This window comes from Myotis lucifugus, unplaced genomic scaffold, assembly GCF_000147115.1.
Source record: "Myotis lucifugus unplaced genomic scaffold, Myoluc2.0 scaffold_584, whole genome shotgun sequence".
In the NCBI taxonomy this organism is placed as follows: domain Eukaryota; kingdom Metazoa; phylum Chordata; class Mammalia; order Chiroptera; family Vespertilionidae; genus Myotis; species Myotis lucifugus.
Genome location: NW_005871632.1, coordinates 189,846 through 209,292, shown reverse-complemented (window position 1 = coordinate 209,292; position 19,447 = coordinate 189,846). Strand labels below are relative to the sequence as shown.

At 40.5% G+C, this 19,447-nt stretch overlaps 1 protein-coding gene across 1 annotated transcript in view; it reads right to left on the bottom strand.

The window, feature by feature from the left end:
- ASXL2 (additional sex combs like 2, transcriptional regulator) overlaps positions 1–18,297 on the bottom strand; it is a 69,797-nt gene extending 51,500 nt beyond the window's left edge. Inside the window, exons 1-5 of the mRNA XM_023745812.1 lie at positions 18,205–18,297; positions 12,862–12,876; positions 10,911–11,042; positions 7,381–7,463; positions 7,176–7,178 (exon numbers count right to left, since the gene is read on the bottom strand). Of these exons, the coding sequence (XP_023601580.1) occupies positions 7,176–7,178; positions 7,381–7,463; positions 10,911–11,042; positions 12,862–12,876; positions 18,205–18,297 (326 nt within the window). The remainder of the gene's footprint in view (positions 1–7,175; positions 7,179–7,380; positions 7,464–10,910; positions 11,043–12,861; positions 12,877–18,204) is intronic.
- Positions 18,298–19,447: the final 1,150 nt, after the last annotated feature.

Sequence of the window (19,447 nt, the reverse complement as noted above, 5' to 3'; positions counted from 1 at the left end):
AGTAAATGTATTAATAGTAATACAATGTGCAATGCGGACTCCTCCAAAAAAGTAAATTTCAATCTGGCAAATGTTTATTGAGTATGATCTTTGCTAGATGGTTCCCAGAGTTCTTTACAATTCCAACTTGTCTGGGATACAAGACTGAAACACCTAAGAATAATTCCTTGTTAGGTAACAATTTTGAGCTCTGCATGACAATATAAACATCTGTTTAAAAGCTGTTAAGGTGTCCAGCCGCATGGCTCAGTGGTTGAGTGAAGACCTATGAAACAGGAGGTCACAGTTTGATTCCTGGTCAGGGCACATGCCCAGGTTGTGGGCTCGATTCCCAGTGTAGGGCATGCAGGAGGCAGCCGATCAGTGATTCTCTCTCATCACTGATGTTTCTGTCTCTCTCTCCCTCTCCCTTCCTCCCTGATATCAATAAAAATATATTTTAAAAAATAATAAAAATAAAAGCTGTTAGGGTAAGTTCTTAGATGTACTGCCTGTTTCAGAAGCTAAGTTGTTAGTAAAATGGCTGTAGTTTAAATTTCAAATTATTCCAGAAAGTAATTTACAATTAGAAAGCAACTAACCTAATACTGTTATATGTTAGCACATAATACAGAATTGATTTGAAAAATAATAGAGCACATATGCTAATCACAATGGTAGAGAGAACTGTGGATATAGAGGCGGTATGATATACTGAAAAGAGCAAAACCAGAAGCAGTAAGCCTCCGTTTCTAGTTTCACTGTCCTAGCTGTACGACCCTAGCCAGGTCTCAATCTCCATGGGCCTTAATTCTTCAATAATAAAGTGAGATGTAACCATAATATCCCAATTATCTTTTCCAGCTATAAAACTCCATGACTAAATTATGTGGTTTGAAAAAGGGGTTGCGGAAGGAGGAGAGGAAGAGGAATGCAACAGAGATTACCCACTTGGGGGATAGTGTTAATCAGGGGCATCACACTGTACTGTAACTAAACTTCATTTACAAGGACTGCATGGCCAAGTCATCTGCTTATTTCCAAATCTGTCAGTACTACTATATAAACAGCACTTATTTCTTCCTTTCCAGGTCTTTTTCCATAAAGAACCAATGCTTTTAAATAGTTCTCAACTTCTTTCAGAGGTAACAAATGATGATCACCTAATTTAAAAGCTAGGCCGTTAGCCCTGGCCAGTGGTCTCAGTGGTTAGAGCGCCACAGTTTGATTCCCAGTCAAGGGCATGTACCTGGGTTGCAGGTTGATCCCCAGTCCTTGTAGGGTCGCATGCAGGAGGCAGCCAATTGATGTTTTTCTCTCGCTCTCTCTCTTTCTCTGCCCCTTCTTTCCTCTTTCCCTCCCACTCTCTCTAAAGATCAATGAGAAAAAAATTTTCTTTGGGTGAGGATTAACAAAAAAATTAAAATAAAATAAAAGCTAGGCAGTTGGCTACACTCATTAACTACATAACTTACTGTTCCTCACCAATCTTATGGTGTAAAATATTCAAATTCATGACTCACCAAAATTACTAATTATTATGTGTCATGAACCCGGGGACCACTCATGAATGGTCTAATTCAGAAAATACTCAATCTGCAGATGATGAATTCATGAACACCAGAATCTTCCTAATTTCATTTTCCTCTTCTACTCATGAAAGATAAGAAACACTAATAGGAGAATAGGATCTCGGGAAATGAATACTCTTCTTTCGCTTCTTTCCTCAAAACTCTCTCTGTTAGCTGTTAATAATAAGGATCCAGATTACATAGCTAATAGGATGAGCAAAGCAAGTTAAGACTCCAGTGGGAGAAGCATTAAAAGCAATGGCTACTTTAGAAGGAAGGCCTGCAGTCCTACACACTTAATGCTGTAAAAACACATTTATAAACATTAATGGCAGCCACAGCTGATGGAGGGAAGAAACCTGCTGTACAACAGTCTAAGAGGAGAAGTAGTAATGAGCTGTTGAGACCAGTAAATGGTGAGCAGGAACAGTCCCAAAGTATACATAAGCACTTTGATCTATGTACTATTCTATGTATATGTTTAATCAATATTATGTATGCTTAATGTCTATATTTAGTTGCTCTTTTCTGATAACAATCTAGAATATCCAAATTGCACACAAATAGTCTCTTGAGTTCTTAACTATTAGATACATACTGGAATGTTGGAAGGACTATTTATAATTTATACTGGACAATGCACACTTTTTAGTCTGGAATTTTCCAAAAGTAAACCTTTATATTTAAAAAACTGTTTTCAGTACCTGACTTATAAACTTAGGCTGTAACATAAGTCAAAGTATCTTATCACAAAAGAAAAAGGATTTTTAAATTCTGTAACACACCAGGAACTATATACTCATCAACATCCGAAACAAATTAAGCAAAGTTCTTCAAAATGGGAAAGCAGACAAAAAACTACAAAGGGAGCCCTGACTGGTCTGGCTCAGTGGATGGAGCGTCGGCCTGTGGACTGAAAGGTCCCAGGTTCGATTCCGGTCAAGGGCATGTACCTTGGTTGCGGGCACATCCCCAGTAGGAGGTGTGCAGGAGGCAGCTGATTGATGTTTCTCTCTCATCGATGATTCTAACTCTATCCCTCTCCCTTCCTCTCTGTAAAAAATCAATACAATATATTTTAAAAAAAAAAACTACAAAGGGAAAAAGTGTTGAAATCCATGTATTGAGGACTGGGAAATAAAAATAAAACTGTAAAAAAATAGCACATCTTCAATAAGCACAGTATCCATTTCATTCTATAACCTGTCTAAAAACTTTAAAGATTATAAGATTACCATTTGACATATCACAGCAACAAGAGAATAAGTTATAACTACATTTGGATGTGATCTTCCAACTTATATTTCATACATTCATTAATAAATAGGTTTTCAATATCAGTTATATGCCAAAGACTATGGGGGAGGGGAGAGGCAGGGCGGGGCAGGAAGAGCAAACAGTGCCACTGCCCTAATGGAGCTAGCTTCAACTATAGAGAAGCTACATAATATCACAACAATATGTAATTTTAAACCTTAAGTGCCATGAAGAAACAACACAGAACACTATAATAAACTAAAAAAGGAAAATGTAATCTAGACCAGAAAGTCAAAGTTTTCTGAAAAAGACATTCAAACTGACACCTGAAAAATAAATAAGAGTTAAGTGAGGGAAAGCACATTCCTTGCTAAAGCATCAGCAGGCATCAAGGCTGCAGTGGGCAGCAAATTGCCTACATATCTGGGAACTGACAAGCCAAAACTGGCATTTAAAGCTATGAGAATGGACGAAAGTACACGTTAAGTTGGAGAGAAGGTAATGAGAAAAAGAGAGAAGAAAAACTTAGAGAGGAAGGAAAGCAGGAATGTTTGTGGTCACTTCAGGCAACAAAACAGTTTCAAGAAGGAAGCAGTAGTCAGCTGTGATAAATAATGCCGACAAGAGAGGTGAGAACTAAAAGTCCCATGGAGTTGGCAAAATATAAGTCACTGATGACTTAAAAAGAACTGTGTTGTGGTCACGTAACTGCACCAACATATAAGTTCTTCCTTCTGTTCTTTTTTTTATTTACTTTCTTTACTTATTTACTATTCTTGCCTACTCCCTAGAAATGATAATGACAAGTTTAAAGTCACAGAGCCTTACTATGTTAGAGCTGGATGAACCTGCAATTGGCATTTTGACCTAAAGGACTGGTGAAGTCTGATCTCTACATACCAGATTTCCTGACCGATTTCCCCAGTGTGTATCAAGTCTAATTTTATGAAAAGAAATGAAATCCCTAGCTCATCCCATTCTATCAGACCCAATAGTGTTATAAACGGATATTAGAATACCTTAACTTAATTCATTCCTTAATCACAATAATCACTTATCCTCTTCTCCTATAGCCTTATACAAACTGATCTGTGATTAAATGGGTATGGTGCTTTAACTCTAATCTAATATGACTAATTTAAATAACAACTTGAAATTATATCATTGATACATTTTAAAATAATTTACAAAAAGTACGTTTAAGAGCTAACATATTTCAAATACATTTTAATGTTTTAATTTATAAATGTTCACACAATTTTTCAGGGGCATACATTATATAAAGCAAGTTATACTAATTTATACTTCATTGTTTTATATTAATAAAGCAAAGTTAATTTATTCCCAACCTACTAACATTTGGCCACAAGTCAAAAGTTTTAACTTCATTAGCAAAGAAAGGCAATAAAAAAAATCTCAAATTGAATTTCATGGTAAAGAAAAGAAAATGAGAATGAAAATCTACAATATTTTGTTGTTTATTTACAAGTGTATCAGCATAACTCACTATTTCTCAATAGGAATACTACTGGCATTTGAGGTGAACAATTTTTCAATGGAAGACATTTAGCATCCCTGTTACTTTCTAGTCATTGTGGCAATCAAAAAAAGTTCCCCTCCCCCCCCCAAAAATAGCTCCCCAAAATTCTGAACACGTTCCCTAAGGGTGTTAAATAATACGGCCTCCCATTGAGAACAACTAGTAGCAGTTTTAAAGTACGAGCTTTTCTATCTCAATGAAAATATCTCTAATGTAGACTCCCAGATTTCTGCCTTAATCTACAAATTATGTTGAACATAATTTTAACATTTTTTTATGACAAGGGGTCTTAATTATGGACAGTGACTATTATATCCTATCCTATCTATATTATAACAAAGCCCATGGCCATAACGCCATAACACCCAATGACTGGTCACCAGGAGGTGCATGGAGCACCTCTTGGTCCCTCCCCCCCTCGCCCGTGAGTTGCTTGTGGTGGTGGGGTGGGGCTCACGGCTCACAGGGCACAGCCCACAGGCTCCGATCGCAGCAAGGCTGGCAGCAAGGCCTGTGTGGGTGGGCAGGGCTGCGAGGGCATGGGTGGGGTGCACGCGGGTGCGCGGGGCTGCCAGCATGGTGATGCGTGCCGGTGGGCAGGGCCGCGCGATTTCTCGCACTGGGCTTCTAGTATATAATAAAAGTCTAATATGCAAATTGTCCCCTTGACCAGAGTTCTGCTGGGAGTTCGACCGCTGGACCAGTCGCTATGACGTACACTGACCACCAGGGGGCAGACGCTCCAACTGACAGGTTAGCTTGCTGCGGGCGCTAATGGGCTGGACTGGAAAGTGAGGTGTGAGGTGAGAGCTGTCAGGAAGCTCCCAGGGTTTGGCCCAAGCCTCAGGCGAGGAGGGCGGGGGCAGGAGCCAGGAGGGTCCCAGTGGCGCGGGAGGCTGGCATGGTCATTAGCAGCCTGTGGTGTTCGCAGTGAACAACTTATAATCTTCTGAGATGCTTCTTTTTATTTGTTAAGTTTCACTAACTACTCCAGGAGAGTGGGTAGCACCATTACAGGGGACAGGCCAGGCACGCCTTGGCCTCGGAATCCCAGGGACACAGCAGTGTGGGGGGCGGGGCCGAGTTGGAGAAACCAAGTCCAAAATTTGAAAGGAAGCAGGAGGCAGTGAGGGGCAGAGGGTGACAGCTGCGCAGGGGCCTAGAAAAGCTGCTGGGTGGGGGCAGCCGAGGAGCCCGATGCCTCTCCCAGGGGACAGGCTCCACGTCCCTCCCTGTCCCCCCTTAACCCCCCATGACCCGTCACCCTAGCTCTCCTCCAAGGCCCCACCTGGGCTCGCCCTGCACAACCCCGCCCCGCCTCACACAGCCCTGCCCTGCACAGCCTCACCCCGCCCTCGCAGAGCCTTTGGGGAGCTCCACCCCCAGAGGAGAAAGGGGGAGGCTTCAGACAAAAGGTCGTAGGAGGAGGGGGCAAGGCAGGGCCCACCAAGTTAGATGGAAGGGAGGGAGAGACCCCACAGGACTGGGGACAGAGATGGGTGGGGAAGGAGGGCCGTGCAGAAACATCGCCCTTGGTTGAAGTAGAAATCCTGACCCCATTTTACAGACCCCCCCAGCAGTGTGTGTGTGTGTGTGTGTGTGGGGGGGGCGGCAAAGACAAAAGAGGTGTGAGGGGACTGGATGGATGGAAAGCAGTGACGTTTAATTCATGGCCTATTTATTTTTATTTTTGTTAACATATTTTTATTGATTTCAGAGAGGAAGGCAGAGAGAGCGAGAGATAGAAACATCAATGATGAGAAAGAATCGATTTGTTGCCTCCCACATGTCCCCTACTGGGGATTGAGCCCACAACCCAGGAATGTGCCCTTGACCAGAATCGAACCCAGGACCCTTCAGTCCGCAGGCCGGGGCTCTATCCACTGAACCAAACCATCTAGGGCGATCGATGGCCTATTTAAAACCGCTGCAGTAGGCTGAGCAGGGGTCTTACCACGATGGTGTTACCTGATAATGAGGGTGTCTCTCCTTATGTTGGGGTAATCAGAACTGCAGCGAAGTAAAGACACACCCATGGAGCCTGCAAAGGGTTTCCACGCACACGATGCAATGCAATTTACTTCGTGTGGCAACTGAAGAGGGTGAGCAGAGCCTAGGAAGGACGTGAGGTCTCCAAGACCAGGGGCTGGAGGGAAAGTGCGTGCTGAGCATTCCGCATTGTGAGTTACAATCTATATATATGAAAGCCTAATATGCTAAGTGTCTGACCAAGCAGTGGACCAACCGGTCACTATGACGTGCTCTGACCACCAGGGGGCAGATGCTCCAACCGGTACGGTAGGTTAGCTTGCTGCTGGGGTCCGGCCGATCAGGACTGGGTGAGATGGGGCTGGACATGCCCTGGAACCTTCCCACGGTCCCTCCCCAGCCACTGGCCCCGATTGGCCCCAATTGGGACTGGGCAAGATGGCCCTGATCGGCCCCGATCGCCAGCCAGGTAGAGGGACTCTACCTGTGCACAAATTTTGTGCACCAGGCCTCTAGCTGTAATATAATTGAGGCTCTTAGAAATTAAAGTATGTTTACCTTCAATCCTATATTAATTTACCCCAGGCTGCTTTATTTGAATATAATAAGACTAATATCTGAAATATATACTCCTTATATGTATCTTTTCCATTGTATTCTTTGTGGCCAAAGTTATTTCTTCCTAGACTGCCTACCTCTAGCACTCTCCTGGCACTAGAGTACTTTTTATCTGCTAATGACCAAACTTACTAAATCAAAAGCCTGAATTGATAGATGAAGGCTTGAAGATGGCTCTAGGCCGCATAAGAATTAAAGTGCATGGGTGTAGAGATAGTTACCTTCTAAGAATTTATTAAAACTTACTTTTGGTTTTATAACTATGCTATGATTGAAAATGCCAAAGATCTGACAACTGAATAAATAAAAAATTAACAATGCAGTTATCACTAAATAATCTTCAGGATTGAAATACACTGCTATATACTATAAAATACTCTAATCATGGACTATAATTATAATACTAATAATATTTAAATAACTCACCTGATTTCTTTTAGTCCTTCTCTCTGGATAACTTGAAGAATTTCTTTATGACTCATGGGTGTATTGGGGTATTTTTCTAAGACCTGAGAAACAAGTATATAATAATAAATTATTTTTCTTATTGTAAGTTCTTATTCTTATTATAATTATATATTTAACTATATTCCTTATTCTTATTAAAAGTATGTATTAATTTCATCCAGCACATACATATCCAGAGATTTTTCATCTCTTATATTTGGGATAAGAAAATTGGAAAGTTAATGAAATATAAATAGGATCTTCTCTCCTTTAGTCACAAACAAGTCAAACCTGAAGCAGAAATAGATAAAAAGGGTATGATTAATAACTCAATTATTAATTATTAGTGCATAATATGAAATAATGTTTACTTTCTGTCTCTACCCCTACATCACAGGCCTGTGTACCTACTATAAGCACCTTAAAGCTCATCCATTTCCAGCAAAGCCTAATAATACAGCATGGATGCTCAAAAATGCATAACCAAAACAAAATAATACAGTTATAATGAAATTAAAACGGTATCTGTGTTCTGTTAGAGAATAAGCACAGTTTATCCTGTCTCTCCCACTGAATATATACAACTAAAAACCTAAACAGAACACATGGAGCAGCTATCTTAGGACTCTGAAATGGTAGCAGTTGGCTTGAGGGAGGAAACCACAACTAGAAGTACATGGGACTACTCAGCCTGGACTCAATGGCAGTCCAAACTCAAAACTACACTCTAAGTGCAGGCAGAAATGATTTCAAGAGAGGGCTTTTCCTTTTTGGTCTGAAGAGCAGAGGGAGGACCCTCTGGGATTTTGTTTTGTTTTCCCTTTCTCTTGGCCCCTGTCCCCAGGCAATCTAAAGGCAGCAGTTGTGGCAGTGATGATAATAGCAATGGATAGACAGGGACCTAAACCTCCAAGAAAGGTCCCATGAGTGTGAAGGGAATCCTCATGGCTTATATTCGTTCTCTACCATCTTGCTGCTTGGCACGGAAGGCAGATGTGATTGTGGAAGTGTGTAGCAAAACAGAAATGACAAATCCAGTTATCCAGTGACAGGACAAGGGAGAAGGGTCTCTAGAAGCCAGAAAGTGCAAAAAAAAAAAGAAAAAGAAAAAGAAAGAAAGGAAGGAAGGAAGGAAGGAAGGAAGGAAGGAAGGAAGGAAGGAAGGAAGGAAGGAAGGAAGGAAGGAAGAAAAAGGAGCTGAAGAAAGAGATATCATAAAGTTCTATAAAAACTCCTGAGGTCACCCCAAACTATGCATATGGGGCTCCGACCCTCAACATACTACTTATCTGGTTCTCAAATTAGCCACTAGGAGGCGCACATGCAGAACAGACCCAAACAGTATGTATCTGTCCAATTTTTCCAACACCATTTATTGAAGAGACTGTTCTACTTTATTGTATGCTTTTGCCTCCTTTGTCAATAAGAGTTCTATTTTCATACTAAATTTGTTAAAACTTATACTGTCACATTTACTGCAAATACTTTTCCAGTTTATTTTTCATATTTTCATTTCTGTTGTTTTTCCACGGAGATTTCTATTAATTTCATGTATTATAACTGATTGGTCTTTTTTCTTTAAAGAATAATTTATTTCCCAGCTGGCGTGGCTCAGTGGTTAAGCATCGATGCATGAACCAGGAGGTCACAGTTCAATTCCTGGTCAGAGTACTTGCCCGGGTTGCGGGCTCAATCACCAGTGTGGGGCATGAAGGAGGCAGCTGATCAATGATTCTCTCTCATCACTGATGTTTCTATCTCGCTCTTCCTCTCCCTTCTTCTCTGAAATCAATAAAAACATTTTTTAATTAAAAAATAATAGTGATTTTTACAAAGAGAGAGAAATTTCTACGTGAGAGCCCAACATCGGGCGGCTACATCCTGCACAACCCCTACCAGGGATGGACCCAGCAACCCAGGCATGTGCCCGTGACTAGGAATCAAACAGGCAACCTCCTGGTGCACAGGACAACACGCAACCAACTGAGCCACACCAGCCAGGGCTCTTTTTGTTTTAACATGTCTACATTTAAGTATACCTTCCCTCCCTTCAATAGCTTAATATTTTTCATTTTCATTTGACTCTTTTAATTTACTTATTTTTAATAGGAAAATGTGTAAAGACAGAATGAGAAAAATGTAGACACACACTAGAGAAACCAAAGAGGAAAAATTGAAGAGAAAACAACATGGCTACATATATTTCTGAGCAAAAATACAGTATTCCATTACATTACTATTACAATATTATCAGTGTATTGCAATAATATTTTTTTTACCACAGGTTTAATATAAATGCAAATACTAGTTTTATAAAAACATTTAGCTTAATTTAACCACAGGAGGGCAGTGTTTATCAAACAAAATATTCCATTGGAACTGTTTATGGAACCACATAACACAATTTTTAGAAACTACTTTGATAATCTGAATAACTGCACAGCCCAGCTGGCATGGCTCAGTGATTGAGCCTCGACCTATGAACCAGGAGGTCACGGTTCGATTCAGGTCAGGGCACATGTCCAGGTTGTGTGCTCAGCCCCCAGTGTGGGGTGTGCAGGAAGCAGCCAATCAGTGATTCTCTATCATGATTGATGTTTTTATCTCTCTCTTCCTCTCTGAAATCAGTAAAAATATATTAAAAAATAAAATGTACAGATAAAAAAACATGAATCTTTATAGATTTACTTCAGTGTTTTATGGCTTACTTGCTGTCCAAAACCTTTAATTAGGTTAATCAATGCCACAGTAATGAATGAGGTCACCCAGGAAATACGCAGAATGACTGATTAGAGCCTAGGCTACAGAGCCAATATACCAATTTTTACGAGTCAGAGGAGGAAAACTAGGAAATAAACTAAGGAATGGCCAGAGAAACGAAGAAAACCAAAGAATATGGTGCCTCACAAAAGACAAACACATTCTAAGAAGGATGAAGTGGTCAACAATGTCAAAAACTGCCTAGAAGTTGAGATAACAACTTCAAAATTCACTGGACTTACATAGCAATGAGAAGCCTTTTAACTAGCTTTACAAGTTTAGATTCCATTTCATCAGGAAGGAAGAAATCAAATTTGAGAGGGTTTAGCACTGCATGGGAAGTCCAAAGTTGGCAACAGGGCGTTAACACAACTCCTAGAAAAGTGAAGGAAATCTGAATTCGAGGAATTTTGTTAAATGGATTTGAACTAGTTTCACTGGACAAGGACAAAAGGAGACCGAAGTATCCTTAGCTACCTCAACTTTCCCCATCCCAACACGAGAGGCAAATAGATGCAGACACAAATGAGACAAATCCCTTAATTACCCGAACTTGTGCTAATTTGACACTCAGAAACAAAATTAATTCAGAGGATGCAGTATCCCACACCTACCAAACTCACTATACAAACACTCATGGTGTGAGTTCAGAACTGAACTGAAAATAACAAGGAATACATGGAATTTAGACAGAAGAAATAACTTATAGAGCCAAATATTAGAAAAGGAAAGAAGGAAAAGGACCTTACCTGGCTGCTTAGCAGTATCTCTTGATCACTACCTCTGTCCTGAGATGCACTTCTCCGTTCAGCTTCTGTGACACCAGACTCTCCTTGTTTCCCTTCTACCTCCTTCACCAGCAACTTTTCATTCTCCACAATCTTTTAATGTTGATTTTCCTCAGGATTCTCTTGTCTCAATTTCTACTGCCCTTGGGCATTTCTTCCTCCCATGTTTCAAAAGTATTTCTGCTCCTGCAGCAGCACTCTATAAGCCCCGTAGTACTTACCACACTGTCTTTATTATAACTGCACTTTAAATCATCTGTCCTGCCCACTGGTACCTAAGCTCAGGAGGGCTGGGACCATCTGTCTTATTCTTCTAGTATCCCCAGTGCCTATCTATGGGAGGTCTAAAACCTGTGATGGCTGACTGAGGAATCAGGAACACAGGCTTTAGACAATAGTAAAATTGCTTCTCTCTACATATTTTTTAAACAAGAAAGATGAAAGGTAAGTGCAATTGCAAATAAGTTTGTAGATCTAGGGGTAGAAACTTGAATATAAGAAGTGGCTGAGAATATTTAAATACAAATCTATACAGAGAGGCAGCTTAGGAAAACCAGAGATTACATAGACTGGCTTCGTAAGTCCAGGGGTAGTCTTACCTCAATTCTGAACAGCTCTAATCAAGTCATTCTGATATAGTTCATTCCCAGCTTAGATTGTTTTTATCTGATTATCCAAGAAGTCCAGATGTTATGTGCACTCCCTAGTTTAAGCAACAAAAAAGTTCTCAAAACCTAATTTTCTCAAAATTCTGAAGAATTAATAATAACACTTAATGTTTTTCTAGCATTTAAGTGTCAGGTACTATCCTAAGTGCTTTACATATATTAGTTCATTTAATCTTTACAACAAACCTATGAGGTAGGTACTATTATGACATATTTTTAGACACGAAAACTGAGGCACAGAGAAAATAAGTCACTTGACCACGGTCACATCAGCTAATACGTGATGGAGAACAAAATTCTTTGCTCCTAAGCCTTATGCTACATATACTCCCTCTCCATCAGTTACACATCCACACTACTCTAAAATTAACTCTTACTTTAATGGACATTTACTAAGTACTCCTTACGTATCAAAAATTGGGGATACAAAGATGAATAAGAAACAAGTCCTGTTGTTCACAACTAGGGTAGAGAGAAGATGGGGAAGGGAGAGACAGACAACTATAATATGAGAAGAAATACTAAAAAAGACATAAAGAACTACAGAAACAAAGGTAAAGAACCTTTAATTCTTCCTATAAAAATTATGCAATATTTCAAATAACCAACTAACTAACTTTGTCAAATCCACAAAGGACCAGTGTCAACCAGAAATTCTCAATGACAACAGGAGCGATACACACATAGTGCTTTTTGTCAACATGCAACAAATATTTATTGAGCAAATATTATGGTCAGCACTGTGCCATATGCTTAAATACAACAGTGAATAAAATAGATTTAATTCTCCTAAGCCGGTGGGGAACCAGATGTTTAGTCAAACAACAAATAAATAAAATAAAAACTTCTAAAAAAAAAATCCACAAAGGAAATGGAAGAACTTTCTGAAAAGATAGAAAGTTAGCAATTCTAATGGTAGAAACAGACAATAAATATGTAAGCAAAAAAATATTTTTAAATAGTGGTTTAAGTGCAATAAACAAAATAATACAGGGTGATAAGGTTTATAATAAATGAGAAAGAGATAATTCTGAGCAGTCAGGCCTCAATGACTACCCAACATTTAAGCTGAGAACTATATGACACGTAGCCAGGCATGGTAACAAGAGTGGGCTTAATATGGAACGCTAGCTGTGTAAGGAATAAACTGTAAGGGAGTGTCAATATCCTGCAACACACACTGCCAACATCCTACCTTTGCTCATGCCATTCTCTGTATCTGACTTAACTTCTCCACTCCATACCTGAAAGTCTGTCACCTAACAAAATAGCAAAAATTTTCAAAAGTGGAAATATTCAATCCTTCAAGGGTTCAGTAAGACAGGCGCACACACATTACACAGCTGGGACAGTAAAGTGATACACCTTTCGGAAAACAATTTGGTAACATGTAACTTTAAGGGCCTTTCAAAGATTGACATCCTCTTACCCAGTAACTTTTCTTCCAGCAATCTATAAAAGCCAAATAACAGAAATACACACAAGATCTAGGCACAAAGGTGTTCACTGCAGTTATTATTTTTAACAGTTATAAAAATAAACAATCAGCCCTAACCGGTTTGGCTCAATGGATAAAGCGTCGGCCTGCAGACTGAAGGGTCCCAGGTTCAATTCCGGTCAAGGGCATGTACCTTGGTTGCGGGCACATCTCCAGTGGGGAGTGTGCAGAAGGCAATCTGTCGATGTTTCTCTCTCATCGATGTTTCTAATTCTCTATCCCTCTCCCTTCCTCCCTGTAGAAAATCAATAAAATATACTTAAAAAAAAAAAAGATATCAGCCCGCCTGGCATGGCTCAATGGTTAAGCATCGACCTATGAACCAGGAGGTCACGGTTTGGTTCCCAGTCAGGGAACATGCCCGGGTTGCAGGCTGGCATGGTGGGATGTGCAGGATGCATCAGATCAACGATTCTCTCTCATTATTGTTTCTATCTCTCTTTCCCTCTCTCTTCCTATCTGAAATCAATCCTATAAAACAGCTAATATGCAAATGGTTGTCACGCCCTCATGCTCTCACGTGGGGGACGGGGGACCTGAGACCGAGACGCCACACCCCCCGCTCCGGCGCTGGGGGACCCGAGGCTGGTCTGGGGGACCTGAGGCTGCGTCCCCGCCTAGCAACGACTGACGGGGTCCTGAAGCCATGCCCCCAACCCCGGTGCCAGGGCCAGGGGACCTGAGGCCAGGCTGGGGCCTTAAGGCCACACCCCCCATCCCAGTGCCCGGCGGGGCTTGATGGGGTGGGGCCGGCTGGGTCTGGGTCTCGTGCAATTTTGAGCCTCGCACTGGTGGTTGGGGACTTGACTCTGGATCCCACGGTGCGCCCCAGACTCTGAAAGGATGGAGATTTTCATATACATTTTACTAATTTTCTTTCATCTCTGACACTTCTATTATAGAGAAAGGGCAAATAGCAATATTAAAATATTTCCTCTAATTAATTCCCTTTAATGTGCACAAATTTCATGCACCAGGCCACTAGTAAAAAATATTTTTCCAAGCCCTAACCGGTTTGGCTCAGTGGATAGAGCGTCAGCCTGCGGACTCAAGGGTCCCAGGTTTGATTCCGGTCAAGGGCGTGTACCTTGGTTGCGGGCATATCCCCAGTAGGGAGTGTGCAGGAGGTAGCTGATCAATGTTTCTCTCTCATTGATGTTTCTAACACACTATCCCTCTCCCTTCCTCTCTGTGAAAAATCAATAAAATATATATATATAAAAAATATTTTTCCAAATGAAAAACTTGGTACTACATGTATGCACATGCACGCCCATGAACAAAAGCTAAAAACTAGGGAAAAAAAGGAAAACATATCACACACAGAGTAAGTTGTTATAAATCAATGAGAAAAACACCAACAATACAAAATAAAGAACTAACGAAGGATATAAAGAGAAACAGAACTACAAGTGGTCAGTAAACATCTAAAAAGATATTCAACAACAGTCATATTATCACAAATATAGAATCAAAATCAAACCAGCTTTTTTTCACCCACTGAATTGACAAAGGTGAAAATGACTAAAAGTCTAGGATGTGAGGAGTAAATACTGTTATTCACTGCTGTAAAATGATACAACCCTTTTTGAAGCACAATTTGGCTTAGATGGATATATCTTTGACCTAACAATCCTATTTAATAAAAGCCTAATATGCAAATTGACCAAAGGGCAGAACGACCAGCAGAACAACCAGTCACTATGACACACACTGACCACCAGGGGACAGACGCTCAATGCAGGAACTGATCCCAGCCCGCAGGCCCCAGGCCAGCCGTGGCATGTGCCAGCGGGGGGGCCCCCCTGATCACCCCGCCGGTCGCCCCACAGAGGGAGGTGACCGGGACTGGCGGCAGGGGGCAGGGCCAGCAAGTGGGCGGTGCCAGGCCGGCCAAGGTGGGTGCCAGTGGGCCCCCCCTGATCACCCCGCCGGTCGCCTCACAGATCGGCCCTGATCGCTGGCCAGGCCTAGGGACCCTACCCATGCACGAATTTCATGCACTGGGCCTCTAGTTCCAATATAAAAATTATATGACTACTACAGGCCCAGTGCACAAAATTCATGCACAGGGGGGCGGGGGGTTCCCTCAGCCTGGCCTGTGCCCTCTCACAGTCCAGGAGCTCTCGGGGGATGTCCGACTGGTGGCTTAGGCCTGCCATCAGCCAGACATCCTTAGTGCTGCCGCAGAGATGGGAGAGGCTGCGTTAAGCATCTGCCCTGGTGGTCAGTGCATGTCATAGTGACCGGTAGTTCGGCTGTTTGGTCGATTTTCATATTAGCCTTTTATTATATAGGATATTCTCACAAGGACACAAATATATATTATTTACTGAAGTCATGTTTGTAACTGAAAATGGCCTGAATTCCAACTAAGTGTCCATTGACAAATGAATAGATAAACAAAATGTGGTATACACACACGTACAACATACACACACTTACAAAGGAAATTCTGCCCTGGCCAGTATTGCTCAGTGGTTGGGGCAACGGCCCAAGGACTGAAGGGTCCCAGGTTTGATTCCAGTCAAGGGCACATAAAACCGGGTTGCAGGCTCGATCCCCGGCTGCTTCCCAAGGTGCATGCAAGAGGCAACCAATAAAGGTCTCTCTCACATCGATGTTTCTCTCTGTCTCTCCCCCTCCCTTCCACTCTCTCTAAAAGAAATCAAAGAAAAATATACTCAGATGAGGATTTTAAAAAAAAAGGAAATTCTGACACATGCTATGACATGGTGGAACCCTGATGACATTATGCTAAATAAAATAAGTGAATCATGAAATGACAAACATTGTATAATTTCACTTACATGATATATCTAGAGTAGCTCAAACTCATAGAAATGGAAAGTAGAATGGTGGTTGCCTGGGACTATGAGGGGAGAGGGGAAATGAAAAATTAATGTCTACAGTATTTCAGTTCTACAAGATGGAAAAAGTTCTAGAGATTTAGTGTACAGTTCAGTAGTATTAAGTGTAATAAAATGATTAAGATGGTAGCCCAGCCAGTGTGGCTTAGTGATTGAGCGTTGACCTATGAACAAGGAGGTCATGGTTCAATTCCCGGTCAGAGCATATGCCCGGTTGCAGGCTCAAACCCAGTGTGGGGCCTGCAGGAGGCAGCCGATCAATGATTCTCTCTCATCATTGAAGTTTCTATCTCTCTCTTTCTCCCTCTCCCTTCCTCTCTGAAGTCAATTTTAAAAATTGCAAACACCCAGCCCAGCATTTCCTAGCTATCCTGCTTTATTTTTCCCCATAGCACTTGCCACTAACATAATATACAGGGTATTTCTCTCCCTTCCTCTTTCTCTAAAAAAATCAATAAAACCATTAAAACACACACACAAAAACAAAAAACATGTTTTCACTATGAGAACTGAAACAAGAAGGCAGCGCATCACCTTGCTCGACCTTAGCAGGGACCTCAGCTGGAAATGTTGGCATCAGGTGACTCAAATTTTTTGCCACTCTGCACATGTCCATGAATGACCACAAAAAGTGTCATGCGCATTGATTTGGGGTTAAGAGTCAATTTTAGCAAGTAGGTGAATTCACAAATACTGAACCCTCGAGTAATGAGGATCAACTATAATCTCTTTCAGGAAATAACATTGGGAGGAAGAATTCCCAGCTTTTTAAATGAGGCAGCATTATCCTGATACCAAAACCCAGACATAGTCCAAGAAAACTACAGATTAATATCCCTCATGAACATAACTGTGTATGTCCTCAACAAAATATTAGCAAATACAGCAATATATAAAAGTATATTATACCACAACCAAGTGAGATGCCACTCCCTCCTCCCCAGGAACATAAGGCCAATTCAAAATTTGGAAACTAATGTCATCTACCATATTAGTAGTCTAAAAATTAAAAGCAAACGATTGTATCAATGATTCAGAAAATGACACATAAGATACCTCTTAATACATAAAAAAGCAGATTAGAAACAGAAAGAGATTGATTACAACTACATAGAAAACTGTATCAAAGACTAGAAGTCCCAAAATGTTAAGCTATACTATGTCAGATGATAGTGAGTTTTTTCTCTACAATCCAAATTAATTTAATTTCTATAATTTAAATAATTCATGAAATTTTTGTGAACTAGGAAACCTATGTTACATATTACTATAACTAAATTTATTTTAAATTCAACATCAGTAGAGCAAAAAATAACACACCAATCCTAACCTAGAACCAGCCAGGGCCCATCCTTTTAATTCAGAGTCCTACTCTAACCCTCAAAAGCTCTCTACAACTACTCTTCAGTCCTCTACAATAAATCCCACAAATGGCCCAATTAGATGGAAACACAGATGTTATCACCTGCATAAAAACTCTCTCTGACTCCTAGAATAAAAATACTTGTCAGCCCGACTTCTATGACTCTCCACATTTGGGCCCAAACCTACCTTTCCTGGTCTTATTTTTCACTACGCTTCACAATACTCCAAGGTAAATTAGCTATGCATCAAACATTTTTCAGTCTTCCCTCTGCCTGGAATGCCTTTACCCATACTCACCTCTAAATGTTTTATCCATCATCCTTAACTACCCAGGTCAAACCTCCAAGACCAACCCTGAAAGAGTCCCCCCCTCCACCAAATTTCAGGATTATTACTATTTTGCTATTATATAGCCCCAACACAAATTTACTTTATGATTATGTTTTATTACAAAACTTAGGTGAAAACAACTCAAATTTATCTCAGTTTCTGTGTGGAAGGATTCTGGACATGGGTTAGTTACCTGGGTTTTCTGTTCAGGGTCTCATGAGGCTGAAATTAAACTGTCAGCTCAGACTGTGAAGTCATCTGAGGTTTGGGGTTCTTTTCCACGCTCACTACCAAGCTTATTTGTTGGCAGGTTTCAGTTCCTTTCTGTTTTGCTGGCTCTTGGCCAGCAGTCACTCAGCTCTTAGAGGCTGCCTGCCATTCCTTGCCACAAGGTGTTCTCAGAGGCAGCTCCCAAAGTATAAGTCAAGAGAGTGGGGTTTGGTGCAGAATCTCCTAAAGCAGGAAATAGATGGGTTCCCAAACTTGTTTACAGCTAGTTTAAGCCCGTGTGGTTACACACTGACCTTCAGAAACAAGTAGCAAATGGTATCCCTGAGGTTAAAAGGCTTTTCATTAGTAGTCTCAAACCTCTGTGACTCTTTGCTAAGAAATAACATCTTTACAGTATATAGTTTTCTCATTCAGAAATATAAAATAATCCATATTTATTAATTTTTCAACAATATTAACCGTGTTCACAACATACTAGTCATTATAAAAAGAACTTTTCATACATTCTCATCTAACATTCCAAATGCTAAGTTCTACTATTATCTCTATTTTAAAGTTGGGGAAACAGGAAACTCAGTATAAATCTCTACAACTCCAAAAATGGTCCTTAGACCAAAGCACCAGCATTACCTGGGAACTTGTTAGAAATGCAGAATTTCTGGCCCAGCCGGTGTGGCTCAATGGTTGAGCGTCAACCCATGAACCAAGAGGTCACCGGTTCAATTCCCTATCAGGGTACATGCCCAGGTTGCAGGCTGGATCCCCAGTAAGGGGCGTGCTAGAGGTAGCTGATTAATGTTTCTCATCGTTTCTATCTCTCTATCCCTCTCCCTTCTTCTCTCTCTAAAACTCAATTAAAAAAAAAAAAACATTAAAAAAAAAGAAATGCATACTTTCTGGCTACACTGCAGACCTATTGAATAAAAATCTACATTATAGCAAGCTCTCCAGATGATACTAATACACATTAATGTTTGTGCACTGGTTTCAAGAATCTTCCAAGGTGGCATAATAATGTCAGAACCAACATCAAATCCAGATTGTTAAGGTTATTCCCAAGTTGCTATGAAAAATAGTTTTTTATCCCCCATTATGTCTTTCATGGGTAATTAATATTTATAAAACTTCTTTCCATTATATTTTTTCTTGTATTCCATTTATTTTACATCTACATGCGTGTGCGCACACACACACACACACACTGCACACAAAATAAAAGAAAATATTTCCTACGTATTAATATATTTCATGGTACCATCTGCATAAGCTTACAAAATTTGTCAGAACCACTCAAATCATATAGAAAACTAACCACTATAAATCAACAGCAATATATTTAAATTTTACATTATTATTTAGAAATAAGTCACTAACAACATTAAGCACTTTGAAACTGAATATGGCTAAACCAGCTATTAAATAATTCAGATATCAGTGGGTTAAAGATTCAGAATGATTTAGGCCATCCCAAGCTGTGAACTCCAATGAAAGTCCATTCTAAATGTAGTATCAACTGCTAAATGTCAATAAACCAAA